At 43.3% G+C, this 27636-nt stretch overlaps 1 protein-coding gene across 1 annotated transcript; it reads left to right on the forward strand.

The window, feature by feature from the left end:
• Window positions 1-911: 911 nt before the first annotated feature.
• Window positions 912-27516, forward strand: ZBTB2 (zinc finger and BTB domain containing 2). The gene is made up of 3 exons (XM_077486341.1): window positions 912-1427; window positions 16374-16562; window positions 24185-27516. Exons 2-3 carry the CDS (start codon window positions 16390-16392, stop codon window positions 25548-25550), a joined length of 1539 nt encoding a protein of 512 aa, XP_077342467.1. The 5' UTR covers window positions 912-1427; window positions 16374-16389; the 3' UTR covers window positions 25551-27516.
• Window positions 27517-27636: the final 120 nt, after the last annotated feature.

Raw genomic sequence — 27636 nt, forward strand, 5'->3', positions numbered from 1 at the left:
TGGAGCGCTGTGGCGCTTCTGGAACTGCGTAACAAATTGCAGGAACGGGAAAAGGACTTTTAAAGTGGCGTTTTTGTCGCCCAGAATGCGCAAGGCTTTATCTTTGAGCGTTATCGTGCTTTTGGAACTGGGTAAAAAATTGCTAGGGTGTGAACAAGGCTTTTAAAGCAGCGTTTTTGCGCCCAGTGTGCGTGAGGCCTTATCGTGGAGCGTTGCGGCGCTTCTGGGACTGCGTAAAACAAATTGCAGTTAAAGTGGCGTTAAAGTGGCATTTTTGTCACCCAGAATGCGCAAGGCCTTATCGTGCTTTTGGAACTGGTGAACAAATTGCTGGGGCGTGAACAAGACTTTTAAAGCAGTGTTTTTGCCACACAGCGTGCACGTGGCCTTATCATGGAGTGTTGTCCTGCTTTTGGAACTGGGTAACAAATTGCAGGAACAGGAAGAGGACTTTTAAAGTGGCGTTTTTGTCGTCCAGAATGTGCGAGGCCTTATTGTGGAGCTTGGTCGTAATTTTGGAACTGGGTAACAAATTGCTGGGGCGTGAACAAGACTTTTAAAGCAGCGGTTTTGTCGCCCTGCGTGTGTGAGGCCTTATTGTGGAGCGTAGTCGTAATTTGGGAACTGGGTAACAAATTGCTGGGGCTTGAACAAGACTTTTAAAGCAGCGGTTTTGTCGCCCCACGTGCGTGAGGCCTTATTATGGAGCGTTGTCGTAATTTTGGAACCGGGTAACAAATTGCTCGGACGTGAACAAGACTTGAGCTTTGCGTACACTTTAAAGTTTGTGTGGATGAGCAACAGACAGGACTGTGCTTTCCTCATCCAGTCATAGGTTGTAGTAGAAGCTGCTGACTGGAAATACTGTATTCAGTCACAGGCCAGGGCTGTGAGGAGAGCTCCCTGACTGAAATGTACTGAGAACGTGTGTTGAGAGATGCATGCGATATTCGTATTGGTCGTCTTTATTATTCCACAATTATTTTTTTGACGTGACCCTTGTTGTGGTTGGCCACATTCAGCCATGAAAGTCTGTGACAGGCCAATGCAGAAAACAGCGCGCGGCTCTCCCTGACACGAGCGGCTCCAGCGGGAGGAGACACCGACATGGCGGCGGTGGAGGTGGCGGGGCCGTGTTCTGGGCGCAGGGAGAAAAAAAAAAAAAAAAAACGAGACACAGAGGAGGAGGAAGAGGGGGAGGGGAAGGCGACTCTCGCCTCCTCATACTCCCGGCGGGAGAGCATTGCAAGCTTCACTGCACGACTGCCCCCCCTCCCCGCTGCCGGTCATGTGACCTTAACGTAACCGGACAGGAAAGCACCGACGGGTTTTTTTTTTTCTCGTCGCTCTGTTCCAGCCCGCCTCTCGGAGAGGAAGACAAGACGGAGGAGGAGGCGGCGGCGGAGCTCTGAGACGTTACGGCTGAGGTGAGGAGACTTTATCGGGCTGTAGGGCCGGCACCACGTGCGCCTTCATTTATTGGGGGGGGGGGTGCGCGTGTGTCCGGAGACCGGGGCTCCCCGCTACGAGCGGGGCTTATGGGGTAACACTTAGGAGGAGAGGCCTTGAGGGATACCGGACTGTGACCGTGCCGGCGGAGGCTGTACTATGTACGGTGCTGGGAGCCTCTCCGCCGCCTTGGCTGTACTGCGGGCCACGGAACAGGCTACGGGGGACAAAGGGAGGCCTGAGAACGGCGGCCATGGCCCGCCATGTGTGTGCGCCAGCTCGTCCCCCCTCCACACCCCGCCTCTCCCACACCGCTTAGGCGACAGCGCGAGCCGGAGCCATCTTTGTTCGTTAGATTGTTCCCCTCCCCCATATACACACGCGCTCTCCTCCCCCTCACAGCTGCGCGGAAGTGGCAGCGCCCGCCGGCTCCGCCCCCCTCCCCGGCCCATCACACCGCTCTGTATCCGGCCGGGGACGTCCTGAGACGCTGCAGGCAGCGAGGGGCTGGGCCGCCTGGGGGATCGGCTGTGTGTGTTTCTGTGAGGGGGGGGAGGGGAAGGACTGGATGGTTTATAGTGGCAGCAGGTCAAAGGGGCCCACAACGTGCTCAGCAGACCCGAGCATGGCAGGCTGCTTCTAACAATGGGCGGTGCCATCTGTGTGCGCACGTGGGTGAGGGTGGCAGGATGTGTGTTCTGTGTACCAGATCAGTGTGCTAGGTGATGTTTGGAGAGGGAATTTATTAAGCCCAGAGTAGCTGTGTCTGTCGACCAATCAGCTGCTAGCTTTCTGTTTCATAGCCCAAGGCTAGTTTCATGCCTGTGCATTTTTAGAGGCACATGAATACACAATCTTTGATTTTAACATGGCTGCTTGTAAGTCCCATCACATCTATGCAGTTTTCCTGGAGCGACTTTTTGAAAGTGTTTCCAGTGCACTATTCCCAACACACGCGTTCCTGTAGACATGGTGGGTGCTGACGTGACCTCTGGCTGGAATCATGTCAAGTCGGAGCAAGAGAATGTCACCAACACGCCAAGGATCTCCAGAATGGGATCAAAGCTTTAGCCATTGTTCACATTGGAGCAACCTTTGGCAGGTCAAATCGCATGGCAGGTCGTATCCAGTTGCTGGCAATTGCACTGTTCAAATCAATACAACGCTGACTTTGCGGTGCCACATCAATTTGAAAACGTAGTTCCCGCACTGCTTTTGGCAATTTCGGGTGCGACTTGCATAGACATCTGTGCATGAATCCACACAGATGGCTTCCAAGGCACAGTGACATGGCTTTGAAATCGTGCACTTTGAGGTGACGTTACACAATTTTAAAGCCACTGTCAGTGTGAACGAGGGCCTAATCAGCGATTGCATCCTTACAGCAGATTGCTATTTTGCATAGTTGCAATTTGATGCAATGATGTGATAGCTGATTAAGGCCTCTTTCACATGGGATGGATCCGTGATGATCTGCCCCATGGACATCCGCTTGCTCAGCGGGGGTTGTTCCCCCGCTCAGCAGGAAGATGACAGTTCCGTCTTTGCACACTGTGCAGGGACGGACCTGTCAGAGCGCTGCTCTCCCCTATGGGAGATCGGATGACGATGCACCGCAGAGTCCACCGTCATCCTATCCGCAGATGGGATAGGTTTTTCATCTGTCACACTTTTTCGGTTTGGAGCGGGTCGGATGTCAGCGGACATGTCACCGCTGACATCCGACACTCCATAGAGGTCTATGGAGCATCCCTATAGGTCCACCTAAAAAAACTGACAGACGGACCTGAACAGATCGTTCATGTGAAAGAGACCTAAAGCTTTGGACCCATCCTGGAGATCCTTGGTGTGCTGGTGGCATTCGCATGCTTTTTTTTTTTTTTTTAAGGGGTGCAGACACTTGGCAGGCCTTTCAGATGAATGGGCTTCCGTGCCTGTGCTTCTCATAGAAGTGCATGCTTCTTTTTCTAAAAGTGCCCTGCAGGGAAATTGCATGGTCATTTTGACCATGCAATATTCCTGAGTTTACAAACATGCGTTATTGTTATATGCGTGGGATGTGCCATTTAGAATGAATGGCAGCCTTGCGCATTTTTTTTGTGGGAATTGCTTAGATTCATGCAACCACATGCATAAGTATGAGCATACCGTTATGAATCCTCCCCCACCCCCTCTGCTTTAAGACTCCTTTCACACTGGGGCATTTTTCAGGCGCTTTAGCGTTAAAAAAGCGCTTGAAAGGAGCCTCATCTGCAATCCCAATGTGAAAGCCCAAGTGCTTTAAGAGCCCTTTCACACTGCCAGCGCCCGAAAAATGCTCGTAAAGCGCCGCTGCCAAAAGAGCTTTGCAGGCGCTTTCCATTGATTTCAATGGGAAGGGGTGCTTTAGGAGTGGTGTATTGACCGCTCCAAAAGCGCTGCAAAGAAGCTGCTTGCAGGACTTTTTTTTTTTTTTTTTGATGCCCTGCCAGCGCAGTGCCTCAGTGTGGAAGCACTCGGGCTTTCACATTGTGATTGCAGATGAGGCTTCTTTCAAGCATTTCAGAGGCACTTTTTTTACCACTAAAGCGCCTGAAAAATGCCCCAGTGTGAAAGGGGTCTAAGAAATGTCACTTTTTTGGGGGGAAGTGGGTACCTGGTTTTGACATACCACCATACCAGGCCAGATTCCCTCAACATGGTGTGCCTTTTTATTCCAGGTTCCATATATTCAGCCACTGGAATGGCTGGGTCCTGGTGATGTCACTGCTGCGCATGGGAGTAGCATAATCCGTGGCTCACAGAGTGGCCTGTAAATGCTTCCCATGTACGCCCTCCAATCACATTACCACTGACAGGTGGGGAACATTTGTGATGGAAAAGACCTCTAGGGTGCCTATCAGCGTTTTTACAATTTTGACTGTATTACCACTGTAACATCGCACTGAATGGGCAAAGCACAGGCTTGCTTTAACTACTTGTCTACCAGAACTTTTTATAAACAGTGACTGGTAGAACGGGATTGGATTTGATACAGATGAGTGTTTTTAAGGCACCTTTCACACCAGCAGACCGATTGGGCCCACCTGACCATTTTTCAGGCAAACCCTATCAGACCATCCATTGTTCTCTGGAGCGGTGGAGTGTCCACTGACACCCGCCGGCATCTGGTCAGCTTAAAACAAATGGATGGGGATCAGTTCAACAGATTGGATGACAGTCGGATGGAAATTAACGGGCAGTCCGTTTTCCATCTGACCGCCCCATAGAGAACAGCAGGCTGTGTCCGCTCTGCATAGCGCAACAGACACGGGCCTGTCATCCACCTGCTCATCGAAAGAGATCCCCATTGAGTAGGTGGATCCACTCGAATGAGTCCACCCCATCTGAAAGGGATGTAACTGCTTCGATACCTGTCACTTTTACCCCCTTTCTGCCCAGGCTCTCTCTCTCTCTCTCCACAAATCCAGATTCTGTCGGGAGAGGAGAGAGATTGTATGTTCATACTAAGTATGAACGCCAATCTCTCTCCTCACCAAGTCACTAACACCCACCTCCCCACACACCTAGGGAACACGGTTAACCCCTTCCCTGCCAGTGACATTTCTACAGTAGTTGGTGCATTTTTATAGCACTGATCGGTGTATAATTGTCAATGGTCCCAAACATGTCCAATTTGTCCGCCGCAATATTAAAGTCCCGATAAAAGATCACCGCCATTACTAGTAAAAATAAATAAAAATGCTATAAATCTATCCCCTATTTTGTAGACGCTATAACTTTTGTGTAAACCAATCAATATACGCTTATTACAATTTGTTTTTCCTATCAAACATACCTATGTAGAAGAAAATATTGGCCTAAACTGAGGAAAAGTGTTTTTAAAAAATAAATAAATTGGGATATTTATTATAGCAAAAAGTAAGTGTTTTTTTTTTCTTCAAAATTTCCGCTCTTCTTTTATTTTTAGCAGAGGTGTTCAAATGCCACCAAAAGAAAGCTCTATTTGTGGGGAGAAAAAGAACATCAAATTTGTTTGGGTACAGATTTGCACGACTGCGCAATTGTCAGTTAAAGTGACGCAGTGCCGTATTGCAAAAAATGGCCTGGTCATTGAGCAGCCAAATCTTCCAGGGCTAAAGTGGTTAAACACCCTGTCACCAGTGTAGTACAGTGTTATGAAATAAGTGTGGCGGTAAACAGGGACACTCACTGGTGACTTTAGAAAAAAAATATACCAGTACTACTCTGGAGAAGTGATCAGGATTTTTTTTTTTCTTTTTTACATGTTATAATTGTTTATAAAAGTGAATTTCACTGGTATAAGCAACCATTTCTACTGAACGAAACGGATTAATTCAGTGTGTTTTATTGTGATTAGCTGTGATTGGCCACAGCTAATCACCTGGTATCAATGGCCTGTGATTGGCCCTGTTTGTACCTTGTGATCACTGTAACCAATCACAGCTAGCAACAAAATTGTACACAATGGGTGGCATGAAAGGAAACCATCCATTTGTTTACAGTTGTCATGTGATCTTCTGTAATTGTTCACAGCAAATGGTACAGGCGGCAGCGGGTCGGTACACTGATCAGTGACAGATCCTGGCTAAATTTGTTAAGCTACTTTTACACCCCACAAAAAGTATCACCCTGTATCTCAGTGGGAACACAGCCTCTGTACTGTCACAGCCTCTCATAGTGTGATAGGCATGCAGAGGTAGGTGATCAGACTCGAACACAGACAGTGTGTGTGCTATATGGACACAGATGCTGGAAAAAGACCTGCTAAAGGCCATCATGTTGGTCTTTAGCAGTTATAGTCATATTCTTGTTCTGGTTGCCTTCTCTATATCGGTCTCTTTCCTTTTGGATATGATGATCTGCATATCCTTTTTCCTAAAACTTTTGACAGTATGATTGCCTGGTCATCATAGTCCTTAATGTTACTACAATTCCTGCGTAGGCTACAGAATTGACTGTAGGGTATATTTTCTTTCCATTTGGGGTGGTGGCAACTCCTCTGATGCAAATAACAGTATTATAATGTATATGGTATACTCCTATGTAATATAGTGTATATTTCCTTCACAACTAATATCAAAAAGCCAAAAAAAAAATATTATGACTACATCTCTTCGATATTACATTATACACTATGTATTGACATGTATGACTATGCTCTTGCAGTGTTTCTGTTGTTGATGACATGAACCTATATATAGTATGTCTTGTTTTATATAGTACTTTCATATATAAGTACTTTTTAAATAAGTGTCTTAATAGATTTTAAGAATATACAATAAGAATATTCTTGTCATTGTAAGAATCATATTAAAGTTAGTGTAATTATTCCATATTGAGTTATACAAATGTTAGTTTTAAGATGCTGTTGCTATATAACCTCCTCCGCTTTGTAGATACTTTTTGATGTGTACTCTGTGCTCCTGGTCTGTATGATGCCATTGGCATACGGTGAGGAGGGGCGGGGGTATAGCATATAAGATCACTATAGTAGAAGAGGGCATTACCTGAAGAAGGAGGCTATGCCTCTGAAACATGTTGTCTTAGCAACCGCATTAATCGTACTAGAGGCGTCGGCTGTATCACTGTGCATCCCCTCCCCTGGCCGCAAGTGACATTATGCAGCATTGGCTGGTCCATGCGAGTGCTCTGATCGGCGCGTGATACAAGGAAGTAGGCGGCTTGTGTTTACAGGTACCCTCTACCACGCTGCAAGTCGCTGTGAGCCAACTGATCTTCAGACCAGGAGAGGAGGCTTTTATGGATATTCAGTTTACACCGGATAAAGCAACCCTCAATTTTTATAGAATGAACTTCATCAATTAAACAATAATACACTAGGGCTGGCATGCACTCTCTCTTGCTTTATATATTTCCACCCTATAAGAAGTATCTGAGCAAGAACTTCAATGACAGAATCACAGGTATTAGGGATTTGTCCTTTTTTTTTTTTTTTTTTCCATTCCCCCACGCTGGTTAAATGAAAAAAAACAATTTTGTATACCCAGCTTTGCACCCTTATTTAGGGTGCATCATGCCCCAGCACCCCCTGAAAGCCCCACTTTCCCATTTCTGTCCTCCACAGCCCCTGTTACATTTAAAATCGACTGATAGCTGGTGCAATACTTTGCAGGCTCCTGCGTGTGTGTGTGTGTATGTATGTATGTGTGTATATATATATATATATATATATATATATATACATACATACATATACATATACATATACATATACATATACATATACATATACATATACACATACATACATACACACATATATATATATATATATATACACACACACACACACAATCATATTAATAAATGCACATTTTTTTTTTACCTGCAAAAATATGTGCATTTATTATTTTTTACTTAAAGGTAAACTTAAAGGTTCCCACTGCTGCAGCGTCAGACATCGCTTCTGATTCACACTGCACTGCTGTGCAAATTACATGCAATGCCTGTGTAATGTGAATGCAGATTGCATGGTCACAGGTTTGTGACCATGCAGCTGCCCTCTCACAGATAGTTTTCTATGAAGCCGCATACACACAACCAGACTTTTTGATGGACTAGGTCCGACGGACTTTCTGAATGAACGGACTTGGCCACACACAATCACACCAAGTCCGATGGATTTGAACGTGATGACGTACAACCAGACTAGAATAAGGAAGTTCATAGCCAATAGCTGCCCTAGCATCGGGTTTTTGCCCATCGGACTAGCCTATACACGAGCGGATTTCTCGATAGGAACTGGGTCCGGCGGAGTTCCGGCAAAATAAATTGAAACCTGTTCTATTTCTAAAGTTCATCAAATTTTTGGACACCAAAGGTCCGATGGAGCCCACACACAATCGAATTGTCCGATGGGATTTGTTCCGTTGGACCTTTGCGGTCGTATGTACGCGGCATGAGTGTTAATATCTTTAAATGCCTACAGGTTACAGTCTAACGTGCATTATTGTACAGCATGAAATTAACGTTTAAATGAATTTGGATATGATGGGTTTCAGGTGGCTATTTCACCTACGGGAGGTGTTGTGTCCAGTTTGCCTCCAGTACCTTTCTAGAAATTCAGGGTGCAAGAGGGTGAGGTGGTTAAGGAGATGAGGGGTTCCTGAAAGTTGTCTGTTCCTGCTAAAGTAGGCCCAATGGTTGGGTGTTTAGCTGGGGATATTGTTTCGAGATTGTCCATGGCGGGATTTGTACAGGAAAGATGGGGAATTCCTGTTCAAGTAAAATCCATTGTTTGTGAGGAATGCTTGAACCAATCAGCTACCCTCGTGAAGTAAAGGAGAGGGTCATATGGAAGGCCACCCCTGAGTTTCAGTAGGGTACGTGTTGTCCTGCTTATGCAGTCTGGAAAGTGAGCCCATAGTAATTTTCTAAATTCTATTCTAAAAGATTAACGTAAAGATGTGGTTACTGAGACGGGTAAGGTTTGAATATAGGAATGGAAGCATAATCGTTACAGTGGATATAAAAAGTCTACACACCCCTATTAAAGTGATTGTAAACCCTTACAAACCACTTTGACCTACAGGTAAGCCTAGATTAAGGCTTACCTGTAGGTCCAAGAAATATCTCCCAAACCTATACGGTTTAGGAGATATTTGCCCGAAGACTGGCACCGCTGTCTACGGGGCATGCGCCGTAGACAGCGGCACGCAGGCGCACTGAGCGGGGAATCCTCAATAATGAAGATGCCGCGCGTCTCGGCTCCCGTGCGCATGCGCGGGAGTGACGTCATCGCGGCTTCGCTGAATGACAGCGGCAGAGCTGCGAGACCCACCGAGAAGATGGATGTGGCAGACTACAGGGGACAGCAGTGACTTTGCTGGCTCCTGTGTCAGGTACGTGACACATAATGGGCTACTATGCGATGCATAGTAGTCCATTATGCTTTACCTTTGCAGAGAATGAAAGAGAAAGTAAACTCGTCAGGGTTTACTTCCTCTTTAAAATGTCAGGTTTCTGTGATGTTAAAAAATGAGACTAAGATAAATAATTTCAGAACATTTTCCACCTTTTAATGTGACCTATAAATTGTATAACTCAATTTAACGTCAAACTGAAATCTTTATGCGGGGAAGTAAAACGAAAATGTGGTTGCATAAGTGTGCACACCCTATTATAACTGGAGATGCTGCAATCATATTCAAACTCCTGTTAAATAGGAGTCTTTACCCACCTGCCATAATTTAAAGTGCCTCTGATTACTAGTAGGTCTTTCCTGACATTTTCTTAGTCGCATCCTGCAGCAAAAGCCATGGTCCGCAGAGAGCTTCCAAAGCATCAGAACTATCTCATTGCTAAAAGGTATCGGTCAGGAGAAGGGTACCAAATAATTTCCAAGGCATTAGATATACCATAGAACACAGTGAAGACAGTCATCATCATCGTCAAGTTGAGAAAATATGGCATAACAGTAACATTACCCAAGAACTGAACATCCCTCCAAAATTGATGACAGGACGAGAAGAAAACTGGTCAGGGAGGCTGCCAAGTGGCCTACAGCAACATTAAAGGAGCTACAGGAATATCTGGCAGTGTGGTCCATGTCACAACAATCTCCCATTTTTCATATCTCTGGGCTATGGGGTAGAGTGGCAAGACGGAAGATTTTTCTTGCCAAGAAAAACACCCAAGCCTGGCTAAATTTTGCAAAAACACATCTGAAGTCTCCTAAAAGCATGTGGGGAAAATGTGTTCTAGTCTGATGAAACCAAGATTGAACTTTTTGGCCATAATTCCAAAAATTATGTTTGATGCAAAAACAACACTGCACATCACCATCTTAGTCAAGGTAGATGGAAATTTGAAGTGTCTGTAGCTGCTGGCCTTCCCCTTTTATTTTATTTTTATTTATTTTTTTTGTGGCTGGAATACCGCTTTAAAGTTTTGGAATGGCCCAGCAAGAGCCCAAACCTGGATCCGATTAAAAATCTGTGGGATGGTCTGAAGAGGGAGGTGCACAGGAGATGGAGTGTTTTTTTTCAAAGAACAGTGGATAAATATTCCCAAGTCAAGATGTGCAATGCAATGCTCATAGACTCATAGTTTTAAGGGTGTGCACACTTATGCAACCATATCATATAATTATTTTTTTATTTTTTTTCGTTCCACCTTAACCAGTTCCCGACCAGCGCTTGCTGATGTACATCGGCAGAATGGCACGGGCAGGCATATTGGCGTACAACTACGTCCAATCTATTGCCGCCCTGCCATCGCAAGCGCGCCGCCGGCATGTTGGTCTGGACCCTGTGAGTCCGATCGCGGGTCCCGCGGACTCAATCACCGCGGGCATACCTGCGTTCGTCTCACGGGGCGGCATCTCCCCGTTCTGCCTAGCAACAAGAGATGCTGATCTCTGCTCCATGTAATTGGAGCAGAGATCAATGTTCACTAAATGAAAGCCCAGCCCCCAACAGTTAGTAACACACCCCTAGGAACACTTAACCCCTACACTGCCACACACTGGTTAACCCCTTCACTGCCAGTGTCATTTACACAGGAATCACTACATTTGTATAGCAGTGATTGCTGTATAAATGACTGGTCCCAAAAATGTCCGCTGTGTCCACCATAATGTCGCAGTCACAATAAAAAATCGATGATCGCTGCCATTACTATTATAAAAATAAAAATTATTAATAAAAATGCCATAAAACTATTCCCTATTTTGTAAATGCTATAACTTTTGCGCAAACCAATCAATCGCTTATTGCGATTGTTTTTTTTTTTTTTTTTTTTTATTTAACCAAGAATACGTATCGGCCTAAACTGAGGGGGAAAAAAATGATTTTTTTTATATATATATATTTTTGGGGGATGTTTATTATAACAAAAAGTAAAAAATGTGTTTTTTTTTTTTTCAAAATTGTCGCTCTATTTTTGTTTATAGCGCAAAAAATAAAAACCGCAGGGATGATCAAATACCACCAAAAGAGAGCTCTATTTGTGGGGAAAAAAAGGATGTCAATTTTGTTTGGGAGCCACATCGCACAACTACGCAATTGTCAGTTAAAGCGACGCAGTGCCGAATCGCAAAAAGTGGTCTGGTCTTTGGCCAGCAAAACGGTCAGGGGCTGAAGTGGTTAAAGATTTCAGTTTGTTGTTTATCTGAGTTGTACCATTTATAGGTTACATTAAAGGTGGAAAACATACTGAAATGATTTATCTTTGTCTCCTTTTTTTACATCACAGAAACCTGACATTTTAACAGGGGTTTGTAGACTTTTTATATCCCCTTTATCTTAAGACAGGGTCGGCAACCTTTTTCCAGTTAAGGGCCGGATTCAATGTATGTGAATGCATGGAGGGCCGCATTCACCTGCTAATAAATGAAGATAATCATCTGTACTTTTACATAACACAGTCCCCACACCTCTGGACCCATTTATATCAACCAGCCTCCCCCCCCCACCCCCAGCATTGGATAGTGGGTAAAAAACATGATGGACATTTATAGGTTAATAGAGGCAAATGGACTTGCAAAGTTACAGATCAGGCTGAAGGGGATAGAAAAGGGTCCCCAAATCCAACGTTTGAGGTTTTACCTAGGCTCATTTTTTAAAGAGTTGCTCCTCTGTTGAGAAAAGAAAAAATCCTCTCCTGGGTGATCTATTTTAACAAACTTTGTAGTGTAGACCTGTTTCTGTTCTTAACCACTACAATACAGGGCACTTTCACCCCCTTCCTTCCCAGCCCAATTTTCAGCTTTCAGTGCTCTAGCGCTTTCAGTGACAATTGCGCGGTCATGCTACACTGTACCCAAATGAAATTGTTATCATTTTGTTCGCACAAATAGAGCTTTATTTTGGTGTTATTTATTCACGACTCAGTTTTTTTTTTTTTTTGTGATATAAGCGCAAAAATAGCGGAAATTTGGAAAAAAAACTATTATTTTCTTTTTTCTATTTGAAAAGAAATCCAATAAAATCAAATTTTGTCATAAATTTAAGCCAAAATGTATTCTGCTACATGTTTTTGGTAAAAAAAATTCCGTTAAGTGTATAATAATTGGTTTGTGTGATCACGGACATATGTACGCAAATGATCATGTACATATGTGTGCAGGTGATCACGTACATATGTGTGCAGATAATCATTGGGACATGTGATTTTAGTGGGACATATGTGGGGGACATGTTTTTATTATTTGGGGACGTGTGTTTTGGGGACATATGTGGGGACTGTGTTTGTACTGTGTGGTGTGTTGTGTGTTTACACTACACTGATGATCAGTGAGTAAAAAGCAGCCCATACTCACTGATCATCAGCCGGCTGCAGCGTTCTGCTCTCCTCTCCTCAGCGGTGACTTCTGTGTGAGGAGAGCCGATTGCCTAGCAACCGGCTGTTTGTGTACATCACATGACGGCCGTGATTGGACACGGCCGTCATGTGATCAGGAGGGCCAATCACAGAGCCCTCCTGCCGATCTGAGATGTGCCGTGTCCGGGTGACACGAGCACATCAGGATCGCGCCGCTGCGCGAGCGATCCCGCTACTCCTGAAGGACGTTCCTGAATGGCCTATCAGGAGTAGACGGCTCCCACCCGGCCGTATATATGCATTGGCCGGGTGGGAAGTGGTTAACAAAAAGCTGTATGTTCTATTATGTCCTTGGAAGTCTGGTTCCTGAATAGGAGTGTTCAGTCCAATCTGCTGATGCCCTTGCAGGGTTCTAATGAGAGAAGTTGCAGCATCTGCATCCCTGTAGAAGAAATTAATCCTGAGCCTGAGAGAGTATACCTAGAATCTGACTTGTATCTTAGAGCAAACTTCTGAGAAAATCAGGGAGCCAGGTGTCTGCACAATCCACAAATCGCTTAAAGTGGAGTTCCACACGCTTTTCGTTTATTAAAAGTCAGCAGCTACAAAATTTGTCACTCTGCTAGTGGCCAGGCAATCTTCTGGGACCTGTGCCTTGTCTCAGAAGATTGCAGGGAGGGAGGGCCGGCCGGCCCACCCAACCCCAACCCGCCAGGGAATTAAAAAAATAATGTGGCGTGTCAGGGGCGAGGAGTACGTAAATGGAAGTTCCACTTTTGGGTGGAACTTCGCTTTAATAAAAATGTGGCCATCTACTCTAGTTGTACTACTGACATAGAAACTAGGGTACTGCTTGTGGTCTAATCCCTGGCTTCTGTGTTCAGGATGATGACCTGAGAAATTGATAACACGAACCTCATGTTCACTAATTTTCGTCAGGGAAATTTTGAGGGATTTTTTTTTATTATAACACACATATATACAGTATCTCACAAAAGTGAGTACACCCTTCTCCTTTTTGTAAGTATTTTATTATATCTTGTCATGTGACAACACTGAAGAAATTACACTTTGCTACAATGTAAAGTAGTGAGTGTACAGCTTGTATAACTAAACGTGCTGTCCCCTCAAAACAATTCAACACACAGCCATTAATGTCTAAACCGCTGGCAACAAAAGTGAGTACACCCCTAATTGAAAATGTCCAAATTGGGCCCAATTAGTTATTTCCCCTACCCGGTGTCATGCGACTCGTTAGTGTTACAAGGTCTCAAAATGTGAATGGGGAGCAGGTGTGTTAAATTGAGTTTTATTGAGCTCACACTCTCATACTGGTCACTGGAAGTTCAACTCTGAGGATCTGAAAAAAAGAATTTATGCTCTACTTAAAGATGGGCTAGGCTAGGCCAGTGATGGCAAACCTTGGCACCCCAGATGTTTTGGAACTACATTTCCCACGATGCTCAACTACACTGCAGAGTGCATGAGCATCATGGGGAAATGTAGTTTCAAAACATCTAGGATGCCAAGGTTCGCCATCACTGGCCTAGGCTATAAGAAGATTGCCAAGAACCTGAAACTGAGCCGCAGCACGGTGGCCAAGACCATACAGCAGTTTAACAGGACAAGTTCCACTCAGAACAGACCTCGCCCTGGTCGACCAAAGAAGTAGAGTACACATGCTCAGAGTTATAGCCAGAGGTTGTTTTGGGGAAATAGACGTATGAATGCTGCCAGCATTGCTGCAGAGGTTGAAGGGGTGGGGGGCCAGCCTGTCAGTGTTCAGACCATATACCGCACACTGCATCAAATTGGTCTGCATGGCTGTCGTCCCAGAAGGAAGCCTCTTCTAAAGATGATGCACACGAAAGCCCACAGTTTGCTGAAGACAAGCAGTCTAAGGACGTGGATTACTAGAACCATGTGCTATGGTCTGATGAGACCAAGATAAACTTATTTGGTTCAGTTGGTGTCAAGCGTGTGTGGCGGCAACCAGGTGAGGAGTACAAAGACAAGTGTGTCTTGCCTGCAGTCCAGCAGGGTGGTGGGAGTGTCATGGTGACATGAGTGCTGCTGGCACTGAGGAGCTACAGTTCATTAAGGGAACCATAAATGCCAACATGTACTGTGATATACTGAAGCAGAGCATGATCCCCCCTCCCTTTTGGAGACTGGGCCGCAGGGCAGTATTCCAACATATTAACCCCAAATACACCTCCAAGATGACCACTGCCTTGCTAAAGAAGCTGAGGGTAAAGGTGATGGACTGGCCAACCATGTCTCCAGACCTTAACCCTATTGATCATCTGTGGGGCATTCTCAAACTGAAGGTGGAGAAGCACAAGGTCTCGAAGATCCAACAGCTCCGAGATGTGATGGAGGAGTAGAAGAGGACTCCAGTGGCAACCTGTGAAGCTCTGGGGAACTCCATCCCCAAGAGGATTAAGGCAGTGCTAGAAAATAATGGTGGGCACACAAAATATTGACACGTTGAGCTCAATTTGAATATTTATACTTAGGGGTGTACTCACTTTTGTTGCCAGCGGTTTGACATAATGGCTGTGTGTGGAGTTATTTTGAGGGAACAGCAAATTTACACTGTTATACAAGCTGTACACTCACTACTTTATATTGTAGCAAAGTGTAATTTCTTCAGTGTTGTCATAGTTCTAGGGAAAAAATTGTTTTGAATCGAGTTGAGGGGTCAAATCGATTCAAATTTTAAGCAAATTGATATATAATAAAACTCCTGCCAGCAGCTCCTCAGGGCCAGCATGGTGTCCATCTAAAAAAATAAAATAAAAACTCAAATTGAGGATGTAAGGGGTGTACTCACTTTTGTGAGATACTGTGTGTGTGTGTGTGTGTGTGTGTGTGTATATGTATGTATATGTATATGTGTGTGTGTGTGTGTGTGTGTGTATATATATATATATATATATATATATATATATATATATATATATATATATATATATATATATATATATATATATTTAGTGTTATTTTATGTAAATGTATATTTGTAATTTGTTCATAATGTAAGTTTGCTTATTTACAGTTTCACTGTAAATAAGCAAACCACTTTTGGTTTCCATTGTCCAAAAAAATGTATTAACACAGTTTGTAGGAAGCTAGGAGGTTATGTTCAGTTTGTGTGTCTTTGTTAATATGTAAAAACTCTGTCAGAACTTTTAAGATTTTAAAACCTGCAATAGGCAGAATATACTAACCCCTCTGACAGTCCATTTCTCTACCTATCCTCCTTTTTTAAGTGCTGCAGTCTTGGAAAGATTCTTTGGCATCTGATGCTTCTGGAAGTGTCTGGACATGCACCCTCGGTCACCTTTCCTTCCTTCAACTCCTAAGTCACTACGGAGTCCTGCATTGAGATGGAGTTTAGAGGAAGGAACTAGCATGTGGCATAGGGCACAGGAATTTGACCCTGCTGTAAGTGTTCAATGCCGAACAGGAGGCTACTGTTGAAATTGAGAAGTAGAAGATGCCTTATGTTGAAAGGAAGCAAAGGTTTTAAATTTTTTAGAGACTCTTTAATCACTCGAGATATACAGTAGTGAACAAAACAAGTAATTTTACCTCTTCTGTAATTACGGTAGAATCCTGTTTTGTGTTTTCAGGCTCCATTGAAGCAAGATGGATTTGGCCAATCATGGACTAATACTTCTGCAACAGCTAAATGCCCAGAGAGAGTTTGGGTTTCTCTGTGACTGCACAGTAGCCATTGGTGATGTTTACTTTAAGGCACACAAGTCGGTCCTTGCATCATTTTCCAACTATTTCAAGATGCTCTTTGTTCATCAAACAAGGTAATAGGTCTGATATTCGTTAAATACAATGGTACATTTCTGTAATTTTTCACAACCATTGACTTTAGGCAACGTTAACACCATATTTACACTTGTGTGACTTGTCATACGATTGTGGACATCAAAGTTGCATGACCAATTGTACCCAATGTTTTCCAGTGATAACCATTCGTATATGTGTGTCCCAATGTTGCAGTGAATTCAAAGTAGTTCATGCACTACTTTCTGGTCTGACTTTCATGCAATAAAAAATAGTATAGCGCTCAAACTAGACATATAAAGTGACATAAAAAATATGAAATCATCATAAGCCAATAAACATAACGTAGGCTAAAGCTGCTGTATTTATTATGTCTATTGGCTTATGATTTAATTTTTTTTGTGTCACTTTATATTTTTTGTTAGAGTGCTGCACTGTTTTTTATTGTTATCTTTATAAGGTTAGCTTGTGACCTTTTTTTGTGCCAGCTGCTAGTTTCTATAAGCGCCCATTTACACTCTTTCTGACTTGAGGGCCATGAAAGTCGTAACTTGAATGTTTTACATGAAACAGTGGGTCCAAATTTGCAGAGGGACAACAAGTCACATCCAAGTCGCCACACACCTTGTAAAAGTTTCACTTTCACAAAGTGAAGAAAGAAATATTCTGGTTTTAACTGTTCAGGTTTGGCTGTATAGATAATCTGGGCTTGATTTGAAGATTAAAGGGGAAGTAAACTGGGGTTTTTTCCCTTTTTTTTTTTTTTTTTTTTCCCCCCTCCCCCTGCAAAGTAAAGGCATAACGTGCTAGTATGCATTGCATACTAGCACATTATGTTACACTTGCCTGCAAATGAAGTTCATGTCGTCCCCGTTGCAGACCACATCCATCCTCGCCCGTCTTCCTAACGTGGCCGTGGACTACGGCTGTGTGACTGGCTGGAGCCATGTGATGTCACTGGTGGCCGTTCCTTCAGCGCATGCACCGATGACCATGCAACCTCTTTACTTCATCCCCGGAAGGATTTGCCCCCCTTAATGATAGGTCATTTTTTGCGATAATGGCACTACATCGTATTAACTGCAATTACAACGTTGTACCCAAATAAAATTTATGTCCTTTTTTTCCCCACAAATGGAGCTTTCTTTTGGTGGTATTTAATCACCTCCTGTTTTTTTTTTTTGCTCTATAAACAAAAAAAGACAGACAAGGGAAGGTGTTAACTGTGTTCCCTAGGTGTGTTCTAACTGTAGGAGGATGGGACTGACTAGGGCAGCAGATTGATCGGTGTTCATACTTAGTATGAAAACACAATCGGTCTCCTCTCCCCTGAGAGAACTGGGATTTGTGTTTACACACACAGATCCCGGTTCTTGCTCTGTCACGAGTGATCGCGGGTGCCCGACGGTCATCAGGCACGCCTGCTATGTCTTAAAGGAGCAATGTACAGCTATGGCGATTAACACAGCTGTGCCAACCTGATGCAGTATAACTGTGGCGGCTTGTCAGCTACCGGGTAAAGCAGAATTTTAACTGTATGGGCACTGCAAACTGAAAACACTATTTCATTTAATTTATTTTTAAAAATAAAAAGCAAACTCGCCCATCTATTCATGTCTTCATGCTTTATTTTGTTGACAAATCACCTTAATCACCTTCCTAGCATTTCTAGCCCTGGCTATTTTGAGAAAGGGCAGATGATTCATGTAGAATTTATTTCCTGCTTTATATCCCCTTAGCTCAGGCATGCAGGCAGAAGGGTCTGCTTAGCTGTGAAAGCCCCTCTTCCAGATAAAAGAAAAAAATGCCCATGATGGCTTCTGAGATGTATGACGTCATTTTGGCCTAGACCAGGAAGCAACTAAAAAAAAAAAAAAAGTTTTAAACAAGTAACTATAATATACTTTACTACTATTTACTAATGCTAGCAGCATAAGGACTACAAATGCTTAATGTTGATTGAAAGAGCTTAGTTCTGCTTTAAAGTGTGCAAGCTGTATTTTTTGCAAACACAGCTCAGGCTAGAATCTGTCAGATTTTTTTGTGTACTTGTTGCAGATTTTACCTCCCTCCCTCCCTGTCTTGTCACAGTGAGAGAAATCTCTCTAACATCCCCGGATAACCGTAAAAAAACATAGCAGGTCTTCCACACTCACTTCAATAAGTGTTTGTTTGTTTTTTTGTTTTTTTATCATAGGACTTTGTGCTCTATATGAGCCCTTAATCCCTGTGCACATAAAAGTAATGCAATGGTATGAATAAGGCTTAGTGAAATAACTGCATTTGCAAGAAAAATGTATGTAACACGTCCACAGTGTAAGTTGCCGTTCGCTTTAGCAGAGTACCGGCCTGATGTACTACACTAGTTGCACTACACCAGGTCTAGATTGCTAATTGATGAAGGTCTAGAGCAGGGTTTACTGTCCTTTAAACTTTTGAAGGGCTGGACTGTGGCCAATGGAAGTAGAAATGTCCTAGGATCAGAGTTGGTGAACGATGCCCCATCATTGGTGTCAGTAGGAGGAACGGTGCCCCACCATTGGTGTCAGTGAGAGGAACGGTGCCCCACCATTGGTGTCAGTGAGAGGAACGGTGCCCCACCACTGGTGTCAGTAGGAGGAATGGTGCCCCACCACTGGTGCCAGTAGGAGGAACGGTGCCCCACCACTGGTGCCAGTAGGAGGAACGGTGCCCCACCACTGGTGCCAGTAGGAGGAACGGTGCCCCACCACTGGTGCCAGTAGGAGGAACGGTGCCCCACCACTGGTGCCAGTAGGAGGAACGGTGCCCCACCACTGGTGCCAGTAGGAGGAACGGTGCCCCACCACTGGTGCCAGTAGGAGGAACGGTGCCCCACCACTGGTGCCAGTAGGAGGAACGGTGCCCCACCACTGGTGCCAGTAGGAGGAACGGTGCCCCACCACTGGTGCCAGTAGGAGGAACGGTGCCCCACCACTGGTGCCAGTAGGAGGAACGGTGCCCCACCACTGGTGCCAGTGAGAGGAACGGTGCCCCACCACTGGTGCCAGTGAGAGGAACGGTGCCCCACCACTGGTGCCAGTGAGAGGAACGGTGCCCCACCACTGGTGCCAGTGAGAGGAACAGTGCCCCACCACTGGTGCCAGTGAGAGGAACGGTGTCAGTGGGACGAACAGTGCCCCGTCATTGGTGTCAGTGGGACGAACGATGCCCCACCTTTTTTGGGGGGAGGGGGGTGCTCAAAGGGATTGAATTTAGAAGGGTTGATTTGACCACTGGGCACTTAAACCGCCTTCCTAACCAGACCAATTTAGCTTTCGGTGCTCTCACACTTTGACAATTACTCTGTCATGCAACACTGTACACAAACAAAAAATTTTTGTCCCTTTTTTTTTTTCCTCACACACATATAGAGCTTTCTTTTGGTGGTATTTAATCACCACTGAGTGTTTTGTTTTTGTTTTTTTGCGCTATTAATCAAAAAAGGCTGAAAATTCTGTAAAAAAAAAAAAAAAACAAAAAAAAACAAAAAAATAAAAAATTCTGTTTCTTTTAAAATTTGACAGAATTTGCACAGTGTTCTGCAGATTGTCACTGAGCAGCGTTGTGGCACTACACATCCAGCCCACAGCGCTGCTGCAACCTCTCCCCCCCAATCGGTACAGAGAGGGGAGGGAGGAACCCGCGTCATAACGTGACGCCGATTTGTTTACAAGTGATCGCTACCGTGATGCGACCCAGCTGTCACAGATGTTCCCGGGTGTGTGCCCCAGATTCTGGGAGGACATCCATGGAATGGAAATGTCACCAGTCCATAGGGAATAAGGGGTGTTTGTAATACTTCCAGAAATGAAGGTGGTGGGAATATAAAATAAAATTCTCTTAAAGTTTTGCAATTTGCCTAGTAGACTTGGAGGTGGGTGGGTAAGCAAAGCTGGAGTATTTGACATTTTTATTCTATAAAAAAAACCTTTATGATGGACAGCATGATCTACAGTGAGTGAGGGGGGGGGGAGTATTTGATCCCCTGCTGATTTTGTATGTTTGCCCAGTGACAAAGAAATGATCAGTCTATCATTTTTTAATGGTAGGTTTATTTTAAAAGTGAGAGACGGAATAACAACAAAAATAATAGCATTTAAAAAAAAGTTATAAATTGATTTATAAATTGATTTGCATTTTAATGCGTGAAATAAGGGTTTGATCCCCCTATCGATTTGAAACATTTCTGGCTCACAGGTGTCCTCTATACAGGTGTAATGAGCTGAGATTGGGGGCATTTACTCAGGCCGGGTTCACACTGGTACGACACGACTGTTGTATGACTGCCAGCCTACTTTGCCCCGCAACATCGGTCCTACTTCCATCCGATTTGATTGAATAGGATTTTGGTCCAACTTTGAGATGGTCTGAATTGTCCTTTTTGATCAATCAAAACAATCCCAGTGTGAAATAAATTCCTTTTACAGCTGCTGTAATCACCATGTCAGATGGTTAGGACGAGGATCCGACTTTAGTGATATTGAATGGGCTGAAAACAGACCAAAGTAGTGCAAGAACCTTTTCTAAAGTCAGACTGACTTGTGTTGGGGCAGTTAAGACGGCTCTCATAGGGAACCATTGATTTGCACACGTCATGTGCTTCCAGAGTTGGAGCATATGTCTCACCAATGTGAACCAGGTTCCTAATCTCAGCTTGTTACCTATACAGGTAACAAAAAAAAAAATGGCCACTGAAGCAATCCGATTCCAATCTCTCCATCATGGCCAAGACCAAAAAGCTGCCCAAGGATGTCAGGGACAAGACTGTAGACCTACACAAGGCTTGAATGGGCTACAGGACCATTGCCAAGCAGCTTGGTGAGAGGGTGACAACAGTTAGTGCGATTATTTGCAAAGGGAAGAAACCCAAAATAACTGTCAAAACTCCCTTGGTCTGGAGCTTCCTGCAAGATCTCACCTCGTGGAGTTTCAATGATCGTGAGAACAGTGAGGAATCGGCCCAGAACTACATGGGAGAATCTTTTCAATGATTTCAAGGCAGCTGGGACCATAGTCGCCAAGAAAACAATTGGTAACACACTACACCATGTGTCCTACTGCGCTTGCAAGGTCCCCCTGCTCAAGAAAGCACATGTACAGGCTCATCTGAAGTTTGCTAATGAGCATCTGAATGATGCAGAAGAGAACTGGGTGAAAGTGTTGTGGTCAGATGAGACCAAAATCAAGCTCTTTGACATCAACTCAACTGGCCGTGTTTGGAGGAGCAGGAGGAATGCTGCCTATGACTCTCAATAACAACCTCCCCACTGTCAAACATGCAGGTGGAAACATTATGTTTTGGGGGTATTTTTCTGCTAAGGTCAGGATAACTTCACCGCATCAAAGGGACAATGGACAGGGCCATGTACCTTCAAATCTTGGGTGAGAACCTCCTTCTCTCAGCCAAAGCATTGCAAAATGGGTTGTGGGTGGGTATTTCCGCATGACAATGACTCAAAACACACACCCAAGGCAACCAAAGAGTGGCTCAAGAAGCACATTAAGGTCCTGGAGTGGCTTAGCCAGTCTCCAGAGTGTAAAGTGTTACTAAACCCAGTAATATTAAAATAGTTCATCCGCCACAACCCCCCCACAGTGCCCACACCTTGTAAATCTTCTTTTTACATTAAAATACTGCCACTATATACCACTTTGGATGCTCTGTATACCACAGTTACATGCTAGCATTGGAGAAACTGTGCAGTTTCAGAGTTCAGGTAGATTTCCACTACAGCCTGTATACATGCCCACATGTGTGGTGTCAATATCATGAGACCTGGCTAGCTCTGAGAACAAGTAAATGTTCTCTCCAGCATAGAAAACACAACTGGGCATGTGCAGGTTGGCTACCCTGCCTGTGTTAGCCTTCCACAGATAGACAGTGCAGGAGGGGGAGGATCTATGCATACAGGATAAAACAGCCTTTTTTACACAATGCATAGGATTAACCCCTTAAGTTCCAAAGTGAATATAAAAAACATGCTATGCTGCATATACAGACTGATTTTACTGTTGTGAGTTTAGTAACACTTTAATCCCATAGAAAATATGCAGAGGGAGCTGAAGGTTTGAGTTACCAAACGTTGGCCTCAAAACCCTAATGACTTGGAGAGGATCTGCAAAGAGGATTGGGACAAAATCCCTCCTGAGATGTGTGCAAACATAGTGGCCAACTACAAGAAATGTCTGATCTCTGTGATTGCCAACAAGGGTATCGCTACCAAGTACTAAGTCATGTTTTGCGAATGGGGTCAAATACTTATTTCACTCATTAAAAAGCAAATCAATTTATAACTTTTTTGACATGCGTTTTTCTGGATATTTTTGTTCTGTCTCTCACTGTTTAAATAAACCTACCATAAAATTATAGACTGATCATTTCTTTGTCAGTGGGCAAATGTACAAAATCAGGTGATCAAATACTTTTTTCCCTCCCTGTACTACAGGCAGTCCCCGGATTACAAACAAGATAGGTTCTCTAGGTTTGATCTTAAAAACATTTACCTGTTCCAACTTGCATACAAATTCGACTTAAAGTGGTTGTAAACCCTTACAACACACTTTGACCTACAGGTAAGCCTAGATTAAGGCTTACCTGTAGGTCCAAGAAATATCTCCTAAACCTACACGGTTTAGGAGATCTTTGCCGAAAGACAGGCACCGCTGTCTACAGCGCATGTGCCGTAGACAGCGGCACACTGAGCGTGCCGCGGTCAACGGCGATATGCCGCGAGTGGCGGCTCCCGTGCTCATGCACGGGAGTGACGTCATCGCGGCTTTGCCGATTGAAAGCGGCGGAGCAGCGAGACCCACTGAGAAGATGGATGCGCCGGACTACAGGGGACAGCGGTGACTTCGCTGGTTCCTGTGTCGGGTAAGTGACACATAATGGACTACTATGGGATGCATAGTAGTCCATTATGCTTTACCTTTGCAGGGAATGAAAGAGGAAGTAAACCCATCAGGATTTACTTCCTCTTTAAGTGTAACTCCAGCCAAAAAAAAAAAATATTTTTTTGAATAGCATAGGGAGGGTTTAACACCCCTGTAACATTTGTTTTGCTGTCTGTGCCCCTGTTCAGAAGATTTCACCTCACTCGCTTCAGTGGAGACACCTTTTTCCCATGATAACTCTTACAGGAGGGATTTACCGTATTTATCAGCGTATAACATGCACCCCAAGTTTAGGAGGGAATTTTAAGGAAAAAAAAAAACTTGCATTTAAATGCCCATCAATGCAGCCTTATCAGTGTCACTGCAGTTTAAATATAGCGCCGCCGAGGGCACTCGGCTAGTATCGGCTCCACTCAGTCACGCCCAGTCCCTGTGTTATGTCCATCATAGGGCAGGACTGGGCGTGACTGAGAGGAGCCGAACCTAGACGAGTACACTTGACTGTGTATTTCGGCGGCTTACAATCAGCAGGGGATCTGCGTATAACACGCACCCACGATTTTCTCCTGATTTTAAGGGGGGGGGGGGGGGAGTGCGTGTTATACACCGATAAATCTGGTATATGGAACAGTGTGTATGGAGTATAACATATCAAAAAAACAATGCTGTGTATTTGATGTCTGCAAGATTGTTCTGACAATTTTTTTTATTTTTATTTTTTCTGCAGTGAATGTGTACGTTTAAAATCAACAGACATCCAGCCAGATATCTTCAGCTATCTTTTACACTTGATGTATACTGGAAAAATGGCCCCTCAGCTTATCGATCCTGTGCGCCTTGAGCAAGGCATAAAGTTTTTGCATGCCTTTCCTTTAATACAAGAGGCCAGCCTTGCGAGTCACGGTGGATTTTCTCATGCAGATCAGGTTTTCCCACTTGCTTCTTCCCTCTATGGTATCCAGATTGCAGATCATCAGATCAGGCAACCAACAAAGGTTACCACTGCAGCTGAGAAGACAACACGAGAAACTCGGCCACAAACCTCAAGGTTAAATCAGGAAACACCATCAGACAATGTTCAGTTAAATCAACTCCCGTCTTCATTGCCAGCAGCAAACCGGACAAATTTAACTTTCTCTGAGCCAGTGCATGCTCCATTGTCTCCAGAGCCTACCTCTTCTGTTCCTGCTCCTTCTGCGCTGGAAGAAAATAGCATGGAGGAATCGCCAAGCGAGGAGCAAAATACATCCCTCACAATTGCTCACGTCAAGCCAAGCATCATGAAGAGAAATGGCAGCTTCCCCAAATATTATGCCTGTCACTTGTGCGGTCGCCGTTTTAACTTGAGGAGCAGTTTGCGTGAACACCTTCAGCTTCACACAGGAATGCCATTTAGCGCCACAGCTGGGCAGACAGAGGCCAGTGTCTCCCCTTCCTTCTGTAATAATGGGTCAGAGCTAGGAAAGGAATCCATGGAGACAACAGAGACTGGCATGATAAGTGACAGTGATATGGCTCAGATCTCAGACTCGCCAATAATAGATGGTCAGCAGCAGGCTGAGACCCCACCACCGTCCGATATTGCAGATATAGATAACTTAGAGCAAGCCGACCAAGAAAGAGAAGTGAAGCGTCGAAAGTATGAGTGCACTATCTGTGGGCGTAAATTTATCCAGAAAAGCCATTGGAGAGAGCACATGTACATCCACACGGGCAAGCCATTCAAGTGTAGCACCTGTGACAAGAGTTTCTGTAGGGCCAACCAAGCTGCTAGACATGTATGCCTAAAGAGTTCTGACACCTACACAGTGGTCGACAAGCAGACTCTGGAACTGTGTTCATTTGATGAAAGCAGCCAGTTAGACAACATGCTACAAACAAATAAACGTTACAAGTGCAACTTGTGTGACAAAACGTTCTCCACGCCCAACGAGGTGGTAAAACATACGTGCCAAGGCCAAAACTCAGATGTCTTTGCTCTTGAAGATGAAGGAAAGTCAATCTTGTTAAGTAGTGGGGACTCAGATCCAGCAGACAGTGAGCATTCTATGCTAGCAACTATTAAAAAAGAGCAAGAGTCTGTGCTTGATTAGCTTTTTTGGTTGTGTACATAATATAAATATATATAATTTCCTACTGTGTACATTTTTTTTTTTTTTTTTTTTTTTTTTAAACCTAGAGAATTTGTCATTTCTATCTCCTCCATCCCTTTTTACCTTACCGCTTTATTTTAGTTTCAACATAATATGCAGAACCCTGAGAAACAGTTTGGTGTAAGACCAACATTTTTTTTCATGGGTTGTATTAGGCATTGATTTTTTCTTCTTCTTTTTTCTTTTTTTTTTTTTTTTTTTTCTTTATACAAATTGTTTTGTTTGTCCAAAGGAAACTGGAACAATGTAATGACTTCCCTGATGTCAGTAGAACTACTGAAATTTATTAGAGAAATTTAAGCTTCTTCTTCTTTTTTTTTTTTTTTTTTTTTTTATATAGATGATAAATGTTTTGAACAGTATCTGTGAATATTGGGGGTAAGAGAAGTTTAAATAAATATAAATACTTACCACATTTAATATATGAATTTTGATTTCCTCATACTCCATGTCCTTTAAAACCAGAAGGAAGGCACCGACCAGCGCCTAGATCAGTAAATGATCAATGGTAATACAAAATAGCATATTTTATTTCACTGATCAGCATTAAGCAAATCCATAGAAATACATTTTATTTTATTTTTTTTATTTATTTTTTTACTTTTGTTACATCTGCCACATAATAATCTATGCTGCTCTATTTGATATCTAAGTGGAGTCATTGTGTTGCCAGTGTATGTGTAGTACAGACACTGGGTGTGTTAAAATCAGTTGTTCATACATTAACTTCTCCAATCCCCCCCGATGCAGTTGCACTACCTTGCTAAGAAGTGTCCGTGATGATCAGTATGGATATGTACTTCCAGGGCATTTAGCCTTTATATCAATTATTAGGTCTCCATAAATATGTCTGTAGTTTTTATTTGGAAATAAAGGCATATATTTGGTAGCTGAAGTAACAGGATTTTTAAAAACCTTTTTGTTAAGGCAAAAATGAATTCAATTTTATTTTTATTTAATTTGTAGCCTGCTGTGTTAAATGCTACTACATGCATGCATTTTTTTTGTATCATTTGTTGCTTACTGCTACATGCTGTGCTAGGTTTAAAATTACTACCTTTGTTTAGTGTGGGGGTAAATGGGTGAACGCACTGCCCTATTTTTGTGAGTGGCTATTTTAACTCTGAAAACTGCTATATTTAGAAATGTCATAATTTGACAAGCGGGCTGTGTTCCCTCAGACTTCCTAGCTAAACCAATGTAGTGATTGATCTGTCATTGTGGAGGAAGCACCACTTAGTTCCCAGTTAATCTCAGTGTTAACAAATGCCCCCAAAGTGTATGTTTCCAGTTTTGGAATACATTTTAACATGCACATGATAACCTGCTGTGCCTTATTGATTACCAAGATGTTTTTTTTTTTCTAATGACGAACTTAAACCTACACTGAATTTGGATTTTAGCCCATATATGTTATCTGTGCGTAATGGGGGATTCCTGCTTTCTAAATATCTTTTATTATGTTAAATAAAAAACACCCCCAGTTCATTAGTACATAGGTTTATATTGTTCTACTTAGAGATAGATGAAAAAAAAACCACCATTCTGCAGTTAGTTTGCATTAGGTAGCTGGTGTAAATGAAAATAATTTAGCAAGGGTTTCCAAAGCTTAAAAGCAAGAGTGATCATTACTTTACTTTATTTTGGTTCCAAATTTTAGTGTTTTATGTTACACTCTGCACAGCTCCAATGCCCTTTTTATTTTATTTGCAGGTTATTTCATATGCCGCCTAGATTTATTTTTTAACATTTAAATTTTATTTGCCATGACACCTTTTATATTAAGTAAGGCTTTCAAGCAGAGGCTCTAGAATAGTTGCTTGAGTTAGCCTGTCAATTGAGATCTATTGACACACATATAAACTTTTATTTTCTTCAAAATAAAGCAACCTTTTTCAAAAAGTAATATTTTGTCATTTGTTTAATAGGTTCTTTTACTGTCTATTTTACAGATTTTGCTATTCATAAATTAAAGGTAGCCTAAGCAGTATTGTAAAACACTTTAATCACTTGCTGACCCGCCTAT

This window comes from Lithobates pipiens, unplaced genomic scaffold, assembly GCF_037356315.1.
Source record: "Lithobates pipiens isolate NorthernLeopardFrog02 unplaced genomic scaffold, aLitPip1_a1.2 Scaffold_18, whole genome shotgun sequence".
NCBI classification, from domain to species: domain Eukaryota; kingdom Metazoa; phylum Chordata; class Amphibia; order Anura; family Ranidae; genus Lithobates; species Lithobates pipiens.